The 16,430-nt window shown below is 37.7% G+C and overlaps 1 protein-coding gene across 2 annotated transcripts in view; it reads right to left on the bottom strand.

Moving 5' to 3' along the window:
- TP63 (tumor protein p63) overlaps positions 1-16,430 on the bottom strand; it is a 267,957-nt gene that overhangs the window by 189,593 nt on the left and 61,934 nt on the right. For both annotated transcript variants that reach the window (XM_060150266.1, XM_060150268.1), the window contains exon 2: positions 230-358. In XM_060150266.1, coding sequence (XP_060006249.1) covers positions 230-358 — 129 coding nt within the window. The remainder of the gene's footprint in view (positions 1-229; positions 359-16,430) is intronic.

Here is a 16,430-nt window from a genome sequence, read left to right as displayed (position 1 = left end):
TCCTCCAAAATTATACCACCTTAGAACAATAATGATCTTTTGGTGCTGGAAACTGAATAAATCTCCACTGAATTTTGAACACAGAGATACTATTGCAGGGAATATTTTTTTTCCCAACATTAACTGATTTTTATTGATTCTAGAAACATGCCCTAGTAAGCAATACTTCGACCATCCACAGTTACCTGTTTATAATAGTTCAACAGTTTTTTGCTTATCTGATACTTACTGTTCCAGAAAATCCCAGATGTGCTGGAAAACCTCTGGACTGAGGAATTCACTTGTCTGTGTGCTCTGGGACATAGTGGATCGGTAATAACTTTCTTTCCAAGAGAAATGGGCTGGGGTTTCTACGAACCTTAAAAGGATAAAAATGAAACTAGGATTATAGTTTCTGTACTTAGGATACTGTATATTAAAATTAAAGTATAGTCAATCAAAAAAATCAAGTGAATCTTCAAAATCATGCAGGGATACACAGTAAATTTTACAAGTTACACGACCAGTGTTTCTTTAGGCAGTGGCAAGGATCCCATTTTGCCATAAAATCAGGCAATCAAGTCTTCTATCAAAGCTCTTCATTCTTAAATAATAATGTTGCTACACTCTGCACCTCCACTATCCATCTACGTTCTGCCGATTTCAAAAAGAAAATAAACATTCCCTCATTAAGTCTGACAGCGAGTCTGACCTATTATTAAATCCGTTTCATAAATGTCTCAACTGATTATCTGACCATTCAGCCTCCAGCGGGTAAAAAGTAAAATCAGAAAATGAAAATGAGTTCAGAAAACTTAAATTTCACCCTCAGATACAGAAGAGATATAATGTCTATAAACTTAGTTTGTAAACTGTAAAAGTGTTGTGTAGATAATGGTGTTGTTATCACTATTAACAATATTAATGTGTGAATAATAACAAAAAACAAGATAAAAAAAAATTTCACCCTCAGCATAATCACCCCCCTCATAACTACCATCTTAGCATCAGGCCCAGGGACAATAAACTCAAACCTCTAGATCCAGTTTTTTTTTTTTAATCACCTGGTACATATCTTAATGTGTGTGGGGGTGGTTTTTAAACGGAGTATACAGTTCAAAACCGGAGTATACAGTTCAAAACTTTCACGTCAGACCAAGGGATAAGCGAACATCTGAATAGATTGCAAATGAAAGTATTTCTGTTTGTTTCATTTTGTTGTAGGATCCTCAAGTTTGCCTTTACTTAAAATAAAAAATTAACCTTGCTCCCTGTACCTGTGAAAGAAAACACGAGCTTTCTCAGGAGACGCCTTCTCCAAATCTGCATTTTATGTGCACATCTCATCTTAGGATGTGATTCACTGTGATTATCAGTAGACTAATTTTACTCCAGGATGAAATTAGCTAAGCTCTTAATCATTACTGTTATTATTATAGAGAGTTAAATAAACAGTGTAATAGGATAGTCAATCACCTTAAATTTGCAAATGAATGATCTGGTCAAGTTACATAATAGAAGATAATAGCATTGGATTTATTGTTGATGATTTTTAAGCTATATGGAGATGCACATTCATTTACTAAAGTCAGATATATAGAGAACATCTATTATTTGCCAAGAAGACAATGGGCACTGGAGATAAAAAGTGAATAAGACTATGTCACCTTCTAGAAGGTCCTGGTAGAGAAGGTAAAGCAGGAAAACAAATCCCTACTAAACGTATTAAAAGTGTGCATAATATTATAAAAGCACAATGATGAAATATATCATCTCATCTGATGGATCAAGGAAAGAGCCCTAAATGATGAGAAGAAATCAGTCAGGCCAGATAAGGACTAATGGTGCAGAGTGATCAGTTTATGGTACTGTTAGCACAGTGTAAAAATTTGGGGCAGAGAATGCCAGGAGATAAAGCTGGAGAGGGAAGTAGAAATTTATGTGATATGTTTTTTAAAAAGCTTAAATATTTCAATACGCCTAGTGAGTATTGAAGAGTTTTTTGTAAGATATTTTAAATGAACTTTCTATTTAGAAATAATTGTAGATTCACATGCAGTTGTAATAAAAAATATAGAGATAATCCATGTCCCAGTTATCCAGTTTTCCCCAATGGGAAGTAACATCTTGCAAAACTATCATATAATAGCTTGCAAAACTATCATATAATATCAGAACCAGAATATTAACATTGATATAATCTACTGATCTTTTTCAGAAATTCCCAGTTTTATTGTACTTTACTATGTGTGTGTCTGTGTGTGTGTGTATTTATTTGTATATAATTTTTTATCACATATGTAGGTTAGTGTATCCATCCTTAGAGTATTAAAGGATTTGAAGCATTAGATTGAAATAGGATATGTCTTACATTGATAAATCCAGAAGTTGTATAGAGGAAGGATTTATAGCTTATTGGTTTATGGGCAAAGTTATTTAGGAGGTTGTTGCACAAGTCCAGGTAAGACAATAGGATGATAGAAGTGGGGATGGAAAAGATGGAGAAAATTTTAATTATTAGTGAAAAGGTTGTCAGATATTGTTTATGTTACTGACAGAAGAAGAAGGAAGAGTAGAGTCAAGGATGACTTCAAGTTTCCAGCTTTCTTGGACTGAGTGGTTGATGATTCCACTAACTAAATCAGTAAACACAGTTGGAAGATCCAGCTTGGAAAGAAAGGAGCGATGATGAGATCCATCTTAGCATGTTAAGTTTGAAGGACCAATGGGATATACAAAAAGTGAAGCAGACAGTTGAATAAACTTTAAACTCTGGGGAGAGAAATGGGCTAGAAGTTTAGAAACAGAAATCTTCATCATAGGGTGAAAATAAATCCATGAGAGTGAATACAATGACCTTTGCAGAGCAGGTGCAATGAGGAATGAGAAGGTTTGCCTTGTAGAATTGGAAACAAGAGTGGGCTATCAGAGTTTATGATGTCCCTGATGGGCACATCTAGAAAATCTGTCTATAATTAGAAAAGCACCTGAAAATCCAATATCTTTAAATTGAAAGGGTAAATTAATTTTCTTTGTTTCTTTTTTTGGAGTTGGAACCCAGACTTGGTTTATACACTCCCAACTAGTGAGTAGAAAGGAAATAAAATTTAATAGATCTAATACTGACTGACAGTTAAGAAGATTTCTCCCATAGATGGTACTTTTGAATATGTTTGATTTACATTAAAATTTTTCTTCAAATAAAATAGGAGAAGGAAGTGGGGAGAATAAAAGTAAAAACAATTCCTAACCAGTGACAAAAACGGAGGTGAACAAATATATGAATTATTCAAACTCCAAAAAGTAAACAAACTGTCATATGGATTGTCATGTACATGGACCCATAAGCATGTCCCTAATATCCAAAGACCTTAACACTATGACTGGTAGCCTGACAGCCAGGTGAGCACTAGAAGGTGAACTCAGCAACATGAAGTAGATTCTCAGTAACAGTGATGTTCAGTATGTGACATTCAATACAAAAAAGGAGAATTTTTTCTTAAAGTTGGCAGAAACATAGGTGTAGTTTCTAAGAGATTGACAGTTAACATAACCTAGATCTTAAGTAACAGGCAGTTATTAAGTAACAGGCAGTATTCAAAAAGAAAGAAGGATCTTAGATGGAAGTAGACACTGTCACTTTCCTCTAAAGCAAAAGAGAGAAAAATACTGTTGGCTCCATAGTCACTTAGTGTTTCTACTTCTTTCACTATTTCTACATGGAAGTTCTGGTTTCTTTTTGTGCTTACTCTGCTATTTCTTTGTTTCATATTTTCCCTCTAGTTTCTCTTTGACTTCTAAAAGACCTTCCCTGTATCTCTGATGTCACCATTAACCAGCTCCAACACCTTGGAAATGCCCCTCAGCTCTGTGAGCTTCAGTTTCCTTGAATGTGACATAAGGATCATCATCTCTACTCCACTGCCTTTCAAATGCCTACCCAATCCTCAGTGCTCTCCTGCGCACAACATATTTCCTGGTTGCTTATTTGAAATATAATCTTGTTTCTTTAAATTTTCTTGGCCTCTTGTTGGATCTAGTCAATGCTAGCTTTTTGCTTGTGTTACAATTACTATAGAGGATTTTAAGTAATTCAGGGCTAAGCCTATATCTCCCATCTTTGCATTTCTTGCAGTTTGATAGTTCCTTGAGGTTAGAGTGGAAGGAACATGGGTTTTGGAGTGAGACAGACTTGGATTCAAATCTCAGGTTACCGTTGGCATTCTATGAGGCCATTCCCAAGTTATTTAACGTTTTTGTACCTTACTTTTTTCAACTATGCTTCCTTCACAGGGTGGTTGAAAGCCTTACTTGAAAGGTTTACTTAAAGAAAATGTATTATACATTTTCACATTTACACAATCAATACATTGGTTCTATTAGGTCAAATACTATATAATTTGTATCCAGGCAATACTTACTGAATTGAGCTAATTAAATAGTGTATTTGAAAAGTCTGTTAAAGTTGCAAAAGTGTCACACAGAAGTAATTACATTAAACCAGAATTATCCCTCATTTCAATCCAGTTCAAACCTTTCATCCTGTTATCTGTGTCCTTGGACCAAAACAATGCCCCCATCACCTCTCAGTTTCTCCTAGATCACCTTTGTCTCAGGCTTGCTACATTAAACTGGGCAACTTCCTGCCCCAGGCCTCAGGCATCAAGAGGGCTTTATAACAAAAGATGGGGGTGGGCTGTGGGATAGGCTGGTGGTTATCAAATTGTGTTTCATGAAACCCTAGGTGCCTCAGTGTATTCACCAGATGTAAAGACATGGCCATACTGGTAGATCTCCTCTCTCCTTAACACCATGAAGTCTGTCTTTTGCCTGTCTTAGGTGTATTAGCGCTCTGAGCAAGATTTCATTTGAAGAAAGGGTTCTGTTAAAAAAAACAAATCAGTGGTCTAGGCTTGAGGATCTTCAAGGTCTCTTCTTTGCAAACCCATTATTGATTTCCATTTCTGAATAAATATGTAAATCATTTTTAAGAGAAAGGAAGGAAAGTGATCTGTTGGTGTCATAGGGCAGGAAGAATGAGGTAAACTCCTACCTATCTTCCAACATTTTGCCTTTGGGTGAATCTCAGTATCAATTCACTCATAGACCAATCACTGTTCAAGTGGTTTCATTAAACCAGCTGCATAGCACAGGGAGATCCGCTAGGTGCTTTGTGACCACCTAGAGGGGTGGGATAGGGAGGGTGGGAGGGAGACGCAAGAGGGAGGAAATATGGGGATATATGTATATGTATAGCTGATTCACTTTGTTATAAAGCAGAAACTAACACACCATTGTAAAGCAATTATACTCCAATAAAGATGTTTAAAAAAAAAGTCACACCCAAAGACAGCAAGCCTTAAGTCTTTTTTTTTTCTTTTCAGCTTGTTTTTCCTGGAAAAGAAGGAGGGAGGGAGGGAGGGAGGGAGGGAGGAAGGAAGGAAGGAAGGAAGGAAAGAAGGAAGGAAGAAAGGTCCTACTGTGTAGAAATGACCTGAAAACACCAAGGGGTATCTGATAACAGCCTGTATTCCCTCTCACTTTTCCTGTTCTTACCTAAAAGTCATCACTGGAGTCTGTCTAACATTTAGGTTCTTTCAGCTCTCCTGAAAAGTCTCCAAATCTCTAAAATTTCAAAGTTCAAAACAACCTTAGTGTTATAGATGGATTTTAGAATGAATAGATCTCAAAGACCATCCAGCTCAGTTTTTCATATATATATGAAAATACATATATATATAATAAATACATCATATATTATATGTATTTATATAATATATGGAAAAGCTGAAATCTGAAAAGAAATCAGTTCATTCTGCTATATTATACTCAACATCGGTCTTTATTCACAGTCCAATAAGAATAAATTTATGTATCAGATGTTAATTCTCACCCTGAATTACCCAACTCAGCTTCTTGCAGCAGTTCCCATTAATTGTTCTGAATATTTAAAGCCTCCTTAGTTCCCTTTAGATCATCCAAACTTAAAGTTATAAAACTAGGAAATATACTTGATTCTAGACAAACATCCCCTAATTCACTTAATGAAATAAAACAGCAGTTAGTAGTGATGCAGATGAGAAGAACATGGGCTGTTCCTAGATTTCCTGACTCAAAGGTCCCCTTGACTGGGTGTCAGCTGTTCTGCTAGAGAGAGAATCTGGCACCAGAAATCTCCATGAGAACAGACCTGGAGGGGCCGCCTCAACAACTGCTCTCACAGGTGGGAAGATGGGGTCACACATGAGTTTAAATCTTTGAGGACCTCATAGAATGTCAATGTTGGCTGTGATCTCAGAGTCTGTCTAGTCTTGCTCTCTTATTTCATAAGGAAACTGAGGTCTAGACCTGAAGAACTTACCCTAGGATCCACTGTTGTGCTGGAGTATTGGCTAATGAAAGCAGACTGCTAAATTTTCTGGAATTTTCCTAGTTAGTTGTTAAACACAATTATTATTATTATTTATTACAAAATATTAAACTTAAATAATTTAGAAAAACAAAGATAACAAATACTCAAAACTGACCACTTCCTAATTATTTTACCATTATCTCTGTTCCTGAAATACATTTAAAAAAATAATGTAGTGAAATTGCTCAGATTTTTAAAAAATAATAAAATTTTCTGTAAAATCTGTTGCTGCCCTTCTTTAATACTGTATCTCAAGTAAAGGTTTATGTGCAAATGATTCAACAATATATATATTGAGTATCTATTATGTAGGGAATGAATGAGACGTTACTTTTTTGAAAGTTTTTCATAGTTTAGTGTTGGAAATAAAACACCTTCAATGTTTGTCTAATTTTTACCTTTTGTGCTCCAACTCCTAATTTCCCACTGGACTACGGCCTTCCCAAGGACAGGAAAGCCAGACTAGGTCATTCATTTTGGCTTGTGCTCTACTTGCTTGGTGACTAGCAGGAAAGAACTACCATTGGTTGTGCCAGGATTTCACTTCATAGGCCCTGCTCTTCCAGTTTACATATGACCATCTTTAGGCTCAGAGAGGATAAGGAAGTTGTTCAAGGTCTCTCAGCTAGTGATAGAGCTGGAATTTAAATTTAGGATTGTATAACTTTAAAGCTCATTCTTAAATAAATTACATATATGACTTCTAATTTTCATTCACAATATGAAGGTTTTTTCACAGTTAGAATGTTTCTTTTCTATAAGAGAACAAAATAGCCTACTAATTCTGTTTCATCACAATAATTATCCTTGGCACTCAAAATAAGTAAGAAATGGTGTGGGAAAATTAGTACTAATCCGTGAGTGATATTAGAGAATATCCGGCCTTTCTGCAGATTTTCCATCTTGCCAGGAGTAGCTGACAAATGTAGTGTAAGAAAAGACAGCTGAGGTCTCTGTTGCCTACCATCGGGACTAGAGTACTCAGATACTCTGGGAATGTCCCCAGTTCTCAGATAAATGTTGTTAAAAACTCTGAACATGGGGAAAGGGGGAGGAGAGATACATTGGGAGATTGGGATTGACATATACACACTACTACATATAAAATAGATAACTAATAAGAACCTACTGTATAGCCCAGGAAACTCTACTCCATACTCTGTAATGACCTATATGGCAAAAGAATCTAAAAAAGAGTGGAGATATATCTATGTATAACTGATTCACTTTGCTGTACAGCAGAAGCTAACACAACATTGTAAATCAACTATACTCCAATAAAAATTAATTTAAAAAAACCTCTGAACATGGCTTCTCATTCTTTCTTCCAACCTTACTTCCATCCATCCATCCAATCGATCAACCCATCAAATTATGTCTTACGTGTTTGTATTACCAACCTCTCTGGATCTTTTCCAGAGCAAGTCTTCTGGTTGGCCTCAACAGCATTCTAAATCACACAATTTCTTTTATATTTTTTGTTCAGAAACATTCCCATAGTTTCAGTTTACTCTGCTATTATTATCATTATCATTATTAATTGTCATGCTTAATTTTAAGGATGCTGAAGAACACCCAGATGTCTTTTAGTAAACCGCCTCTTTATTGTACCCAGCAGTGCCCAAGAGCCCTGGAGGAGTAAATTTATTCAAATACTTGAGATGAATCCACCTTCAGGAAGTCACTCACATAATCTAAATCAGGCCCATTAAGAACTTTTTTTTGTTGGGTGGAAATCTTTTCTTTTCAGCTTCATGTTGAAAAATGATTGGTCTCTTCCTCATCTATTCACCCCAAAGTCAAACCTATATCCCAGCTTCACTTTTGCCAACAAAATTTAAATGAGTAAGGAGAAAGTGGGGAGGGGGGTAATTTAGGAGCTCGGGATTAACATATACACACTACTAAATATAAAACAGATAACCAACAAGGACCTCCTGTATAGCACAGAGAACTCTACTCAATATCTTGGATTATTCTATAAATGAAAAGACTCTGAAAAAGAATATACTATATATATATCTGAATCATTTTGCAGTACACCTGAAACACAATATTGTAGATCAATTAAGAAAAAAAGGAAAAAAAACTAACAAAAAAAATTCAATGGGTAAATTGCTTTTAGAGCATATCTTATGCCTTAACATTTTTGATTTGTCACAATTTAAACAACAAAGTAACATAACCAAGGAATTCCTTTTTATATCATATTACTGAACCGATAAACTTAATTCTTAAGAAACTCTCTTTTGTATTTTTCAACATTCATTTCTTCTCCTTTCTACCATAGTTAATTAACCACCCTTTCATCTTCAGAAGACTTTTCTCTTCTCATCGCTACCTGTCTGAAGACCTGATTGCCCACAGCTCGTTTTTCTTAGAATTCTTTACTGAGCACCCCAGGCCCCAAATTCTCTCATCAAAGTCTGTATATCTAGTGTCAATCACCAGTTTTTAATTCTGAGGTGAATTCTTCCTCTCTTAAGAACCATATCCTTTAAGATTCATATTTTGTGCCCCACTCTTTGTCCTAAGCAGGTAAGATTTCTCTGACTTATAGCCCCCTTCTCTCACACTCCCAATTCCCACTGAACCTTCTTCCTGCCTTCATTTCTTTTGTCCGAATTCTCTCCTAACCTATGTATGATCATCTGTCTAGACAAACAGCATTTTCATCAGGTTACATTTCCCTAACTCAGAATTTATAATCTCTCATTTTTGTGCCCTGAACAAAACCCAATCAGACCTTGTCCCTCATATCCTTTATTCCTTTGGGCTGAACCCCTTTGGCAAATCATTCATCCAGCTGTATTCTACATGTTAGTTTTCAGCCAGGAGCCTTTTCAAATTACAACCTCTTATACTCCACTATATTCCCCCAAGCTTTATTATTTACATTTGCCAACACCCAGTACAAAACTCAGCTCATAAGGCTACTGAAATAGACTGAATGTCTGTGTCCATCCCAAAATTCATATGTTGAAACTTAATCCCCAATGTGATTGTATTTGGAGGTGGGGTCATTGAGAGGTGATTAGGTAATGATGGTAGAGTCGTCATGAATGGGATGAGTATTCTTATAAAAGGGGCTTCAAGAGACTTCTCCTGCCCCTTTCACCATGTTAATTTTCAGAGGCACGACAGCCATCTATGATCTAGGAAGTGAGACCTCATCAGACACTGAATCTGCTGGTGCCTTGATCTTGGACTTCCCAGCTTCCAGAACTGTGAGGAATAAATTTCTGTCGTTAATAAGCCACCCAGTTGGTGGTATTTTGTTATAGCAACCCAAATGGATTCATAGAACTGCACTTTTTGTTGTTTTTTGTTTAAGTTCATTTCCTCAATTTGGCGCACTTTAAGTATTTTTGTCCTTAGTCCATTCTATTGTAATTTACTCATGTTGAAATGGTATCGCCCCAACTAACAAGTGAGGAAGTGGAAGTCAAGAACGATCTTTTTAATCTCCTGGTTCTTACAACAACAACAACAACAGAATAGGAAAGGACTTTACTTCTCATCATGTATACTTTATAAATGAGGACTCATGGGGATTTTATTGATAGTCCCACAGGAAGTCCATAGGGCCTTAGTGCTAAGCCCCAGCCTTCCTGGATCCCACTGCAATGCTCTGCAGAAAGAAAGTGTACCTTTAAAATTTTTCACCATCTGAGCTGTCTCTCTAAATCCATGAACTTAAAAAAATGTTATTGTCATGCATCACTCTCCTATAATAAATTTATCACTTAATACTCTGATCAACTCAACCTGAAATCTGGCATCTGGTAGAAGATCATGATAAGGGAGACTTGAGTCCACCTTACTTATAATATCATTTTTAACATTATAGCATGCAAATATAGACACATGCATGCTTACACACAGGCATTTACCTATAAACTGCCCCCAAATTAGAATTTAGGAGATATTTGAATAGATGCAATAACCATGACATCAGGTTTTGGATATGTTATGGTTTTGCACTAATGTGAAGTCCAGATGGGAAGTTCATGTAACATCCATGGCTCAGACATATGAGCACAGAATTCTGGAAGGACTATGGGGAAATGGAAATCAGAGGCGTTTTCTTAGGATTGAGGAATGTACTGGATTGAATTTAGACAAATAAATGAACACAAGAAAATGCTTCATTCTCTACACACTTCTTCTATATATTTTTTAGATCACTTATCTGCAACTGTATTATGTATTTATTGGACTATTGTCAGTCCTCCATCAGAATGCAAAGTCAGTGGGAGCAGATTGCCTTGTTCACTGCTGCATCCCAGGACCTAGAACTGCACCTGGAAATACAGGTTTCCCCTGCTTTCTGAAAGTACCTCATCCCTATGAAACCTTTCATAAGTCGAACTGGCATAAAGCAAAGAGCATCCCCTGCTTTCTGAAAGTTCCTGTTATGTCGCTTCGCTCTCACTAAAGAGCTACATTAGTGTCTGTTTTCATGAACTGAAAGAAATCTGAAGAAGATTTTTGCTTTTAAGAAAAAAGCCATTACCGTACTAATATAGGTATTTTGTACCCCTCTCCTACCACACCCCCAAATTCCTGACATTTCAATGTTGGCTATTGCCTTAGCTCTACTTGAGAGATGTGAGGAAATTATAGCTATAAATGGTTAAGAAACTTCCACATTATAGCCTCTCAAGAGCAAAAACTTACATGAATATATCTTTGTATCCCTATAAATAACAATTCCTGACATAATAGGGCATTTATAAACATTTGATGAATGAATGAATGGCCTTAGTTCATGCAGACTAGCATGGTTAGCATACAAATACCGGTTGGATTAACTCTGAAGTTTTATTCTTTCTGATAGATCACAATAACCTCTGTAAGGAAGGAATTGGATGTTTTGTAACAATAAAAGAGAAAAAAAATTAAAACCAAAAACAGGAACAAAGAGACAGGTACACCCCAGAAGCCCCTGAGGACTTTGGTGTAATGATACAACCCAATGAATGAAGTTTCCAATGGTACCCTTGAGTCATCAACAGTGTTCATGGTACACACTATTCTTGGTTTAGAAGGACAGCAAAGTAAGTATGTCTTATTTTCAGAAATATCTATATTCCAGTATAAAAAGAAAAAGAAAATGCTCTTTAAAGGATTTATCTAAAACACTCACCCACCCAGAATGACGTATTTTCTAAGAGAGCCTGGTAGATAAGTTTTGTTTTTGCTAAATCATTACAGCACTTCATCGTTTCTTTCTGATCAGGATCACATCTTTTCTTACAGTATAGTCTCTTCTTTACAGTTTCTACTGAGTGGTTGGTTCTTTGAGATAGGAATCTCATTTCAGTTTCTGGCTTTTGTGACTTCACAGTCTAGCAGAGTATCTGGTACCAAGGGGGTGTCAAGCAAGTGCTTATTGAAGGAAATATTTGGGAAGTTGGAGTAAAAATAACAATGCCAACATCTATAGCAGAAATAACAGTTAATATTTGATTCCTTCTATGGGCAAGGTACTCTGCAACGTGCCTGGCGTGCATTCATTTTTCACAACATCTGTGATGTAGATACCAGTATCACCCCATTTTATAGATAAGAAAACTGAAGCCTAGTGGTACTTTACTTCCTCAAGATCACATGATAACTGGGAAGATGACAACTCTGGGGTCTTAAGATCTGGCCTCAGAGTCTCTAGTCTGTTATTTACAAAGTCAGTCACTTTAGGCAAGTTATTCAGCCTCCCTGAGCCTCAATTTCCATATCTGTCACAGTGAAAAGAGAATAGCACCTATCTCTCATGGAGAGGGAAGGCCTTGGATCCTGACCATGGGAGGTTATTCCACTTCCCCAGCAAGGGGCAGTAGGTGTCACACTTTAACATTCAAAAGAATCACCTGGTCCACATTTGGAAAATACAGAGTTCCTGTCCCTGCCTCCAAGAGATTCTGTTTCAGATGGCCTGGAATGAGGCCCAGGAATCTGCACTTTAACAAAACCGCACATGAGAACACACAGCTTTGGAATTCACCTGAAATCTATCCCTTTGGAGTTGTTAACAAAAATAGAATACCTTGATAAATCTGCATTTTCTCCAAATCTGTATCCTTGAATAGGCAAGGTATTATCACAGTCTTGTTCACTAAGATGGCTTTTTATCACTTGAATAAAACAGTACAGTGTAACAATTATAATTACTATCATAGAACACAGACTACATGCTATGCGTTGTTCTAAATGTTCTAAATTTATGGATATCAACTCTTATTATCTATCCAACAACCTATGATAAAGTAGACTCTCATAATCTTCATTTTTATAGATAAGGGAACTGAGGTACAAAGAGCACAAGTAACTTCCCCAAAGATACACACTTGGTGAGGGCAGCAAACCCAGCAGGCTGTGCTATTAACCATTACACTGTGCTGACTCTACCAGAACAGACAGAGGTCAGAGCCCCGGCTTCCTGGTGATCTTAGGCAAGTCCCTGACCCTCTCTGGGATTCCAGTGCCTCCCCTGTGAAGTGACAAGGCTGGCTCTGATGATCTCCAAGGCCCTTTGGTCCCAAGATTCCATTATTCATTTTACAGGAGACGTTTGAACTTGTTATCTGATGGACAAAGGCCTTAGAATTTCTGACAGTAAAACACACTCCCACTTCTAGAACTGCCCCATTATTATCTTTTCTTTACCTGCCAATTCAGAAAACTTCCTTCTGAGTCACCTGTCCTTTGCCGTTCCTTCTTGCTGAGGAAACCAAATATACTTCAGCTCAGAGCCGGTAGATCTGTCCTCACAGTTTCCTTGGAAGCCCTGACGTCTTTGTTTAATCAGGCTTGCAGAGTGCTTCCACCTGAGTCTATATGAGCCTCATTACTCTCCCAAATAGGCCTCCCAGCCTGTTGCCCTGCTTTCCTCCTCTCCTGTTGAGCAATGGCCCTCTTCTGGTCTAATTCATCCTCAGTAACATCTCTCCAAACTGCTATTCTTACCCCTCCACTTGTGTGCTATTATCCCAACCCAGGCCAAAACGTTCAGGCTTCTTTTGGTCTCCTATTTCTCAAACCTGGCTACATATTAGGAGACATGAGATGCTTAAAATATAGATGGATGGGCACTACTGCAAACCAATTAAATAAGAGTTTTGAAGAGTAGAATCTGGGCAGGAGTATTATTGAAAAATTCAGAAGTTCCACAAGAGCTGCTAATGTGTGGCATGGTTAAGAACCATCGGCGCCTAGCTCTGGTGATTCTCAAGTGGGGAAAATAAGCAAATCAGAATCACCTGGGTTGCTGGCTGATCCTTACTCCCAGAGAGAGAAGTCTGTGCATGTGAAGCAAACATGGAGACATCTTCCAGGAGGTTTGGAGAAACCCCTTTATGAAACAAAGTTCTAGCTGAACTTCTAAAGCAAGATGGCTCACTACCCTTTCCTGTTACCCATCTTCACAGAATAACTCAAGGATCCTATTGCATTCCACACCAAGTTAATATTTCTAATCATGAAGAGCAATCCGGAGGAAAACACACTTGATGGTAAGATCCGTATTCTTTGTCTCTGTGCAGACTAACTGGGTAGGTAACTTTGGGGGAAATCCCTTTTCCTCTCAAGGTTTGAGTTCCCCCTACGTGTAAAAGAAGGTGATTGGATTACTAGATGATCACTAAGCTTCCTTCCCATTTTGCTAGTCTCCTATTTTAAGGCCCCAAACCTCTTGACCCTCAACTATTAACACAATCGGCCCCAGTTTTGCTGCATTCAGCTGACACCAGACAATGCATCTACACAAAGCTATTCCTGACCCCTGGGGAAGACTGCCCATTGCAAGCCAACGCCACGGCTGCAAAGACTTCTTTCTTAAAATTTCCTACCTATAGAAAGAACTACCACTGCCCCAACTTCAGTTCAGGCCTCCGCATCTCCACAAAGATCTTCCCTCTCGATGCACTCTTATAGCCACCCCCTCTGCTGGTAGCTGCCTCCTTCGCTTCTGGGCATCCCACCTCCTGCAGGCAGCCTGCCTTTATGAACATTGCTTGGAGAGAGCAATGGACAGGCTCTTGGCCTTACCCGCTCCAGCTGTCCAATGATGCTCAGAAGGTGGCTACAGGGTGGTGGCAGTGTGGTCCTGTGAGCCTTTTGTGTTTGGTTGCCTGCTTTGTCTTAGCGTGAGATGGCCAAGGCTTCCAGAAGGTGCTGGCCGGTGAATGTGTATCAGAGAAGCGGTAGCTGGAGTCTCTCCCTTTCCCCTCCCTGCCAGCTTCCAGTCTTTAATGAAGAGATGCACTCTCTAAAGGGGTTGAAGGTAGAATGGCTTCTGAGGCTGCTTACCATGATACTCTTTCTGGGTACTGTGTGTAAGTGTGTGTGTTTTACAAGTAATTGAAATATATTGATACTTAAGCTAATAATGATCATGAAAATCATAAAGGTAATATTTGACAGGATAAAAAAACAATCAGGAATGTTCATGGGTTTTGACCTGGCCTCCAGTAGCCTAGATCCTCCCTCTTTGCTCTAGTTCTTTGACTTCTGAATGGAGGAAGGAGGAAAAGGGAAGAACAAAGAGGTGACAGGGTAAAAAATGAAAATTTTGTGAGTTGAGCTTGCAGGGGTGGGGGGATTTGGGATAGGTTTTGGTGGAGAAGAGATGAATAGAGTGTAATGTATATGAAAATGGGGGAAGAGTAAAGAAGAAAGGAACTTATCACTCAAAGTTATGGATTGGGTCTTTGTTAATATCCTTCCAGAGAAAAAGAATAAATGAGAATTTTTAAAAAATGAAATGAAATGAAAGAAAATTCTTTTAAGTTCGATTTGATGGCTCTGTGCTTCTTAAATGGCAACCCACTTAGAGAACAAACCCAGGTTGGTCATAGATTCCAAGGTATACGAAAAATGATCATATTAAAGACATTTATCTACATTTCAGGAAAAGATATTTCAAAAACAGTAAGAAAAGGAGAGGCCATAATTCCATAGAAAAAGACTCTCAAAGGAAATTTTACTCAAGAAAAATAGAAGATTCTCATCTACAAGAGAGGTCTATAAACTACTATCCACAAAAACTACCATCGACTGTTTCTGTAAATGAAGGTTTTGGGAGCACAGCCCTGCTTAGGCGCCATCTCTGGACAATGTCACACCACAGTGACAGAGCTGAGAAGCTGTGACAGAGGCCATGAGGCCTGCGAGGCTGCAGATGTTTACTACCTGACCTTTTACAAGAAAAATTTGCTGACCCTGACCTACAAAATAAAATTTTAACTGCGTAATCCTCAATACTTCAAGTTAGAAAGGAGAGACTGGGTAAGTGAGTCAGTCAGATGGAATGTTTATAAAAATGATATGAGGGGACTAACAGGATTTCTGATAAATTAGATGTGAAAGGGCACACATGAATGTGTGAAGTATGGACATGTAATCAAGGGAGAACAGATGAGCCTGATGGGGGCTCCACAAACAGATTAGGAAGCTGAGGACTCAGAACAAGGTAAGTCCCCCCCACCCAAAAGCTACGGATTCATTTTAAATTAGGAGATGGAAGAGCACATATAAAGAAAGTTATGGTTACCAGAGGGAGCATAGCTTCCCTAGGAACAAGTCCCCTCACTGCCACCAAACCAACTCAGAACACTGTTTTATTTTATTTACATATTTATTATTTTTAAAATTTTTTCAATAACCATTTTTTGAAATATAAATTACAATGTTATGTTAGCTTCCAGTGTAAAGCAAAGTGATTCAGTTTTATATATACATATGTGTGTGTATATATATACACATACATATATATATATTCTTTTTCTGATTCTTTTCCATTATAGCTTTTTACAAGACATTGAATGTAGTTCCCTGTGCTATACAGTAGGTCCTTGTTGTTCATCTATTTTATACATGGTAATCTGTATATGTTAATCATCGAAACACTGTTCTCTATGGACTGTTTTCTCCCTCTTGCATCTACGGGTTTTGTCTTTGCCACTGTTTTCTCCTGACCATCCTCTTCGATTGTGGCAATTGTGTGATCTTCCTCTTCTCACTCAGTCATGTCTGTGGCTGA

Source organism: Lagenorhynchus albirostris, chromosome 5 (assembly GCF_949774975.1).
Source record: "Lagenorhynchus albirostris chromosome 5, mLagAlb1.1, whole genome shotgun sequence".
NCBI lineage: Eukaryota > Metazoa > Chordata > Mammalia > Artiodactyla > Delphinidae > Lagenorhynchus > Lagenorhynchus albirostris.
The sequence above is the reverse complement of the archived record's forward strand: the minus strand, read 5'-3'. Positions and strand labels throughout refer to the sequence as shown.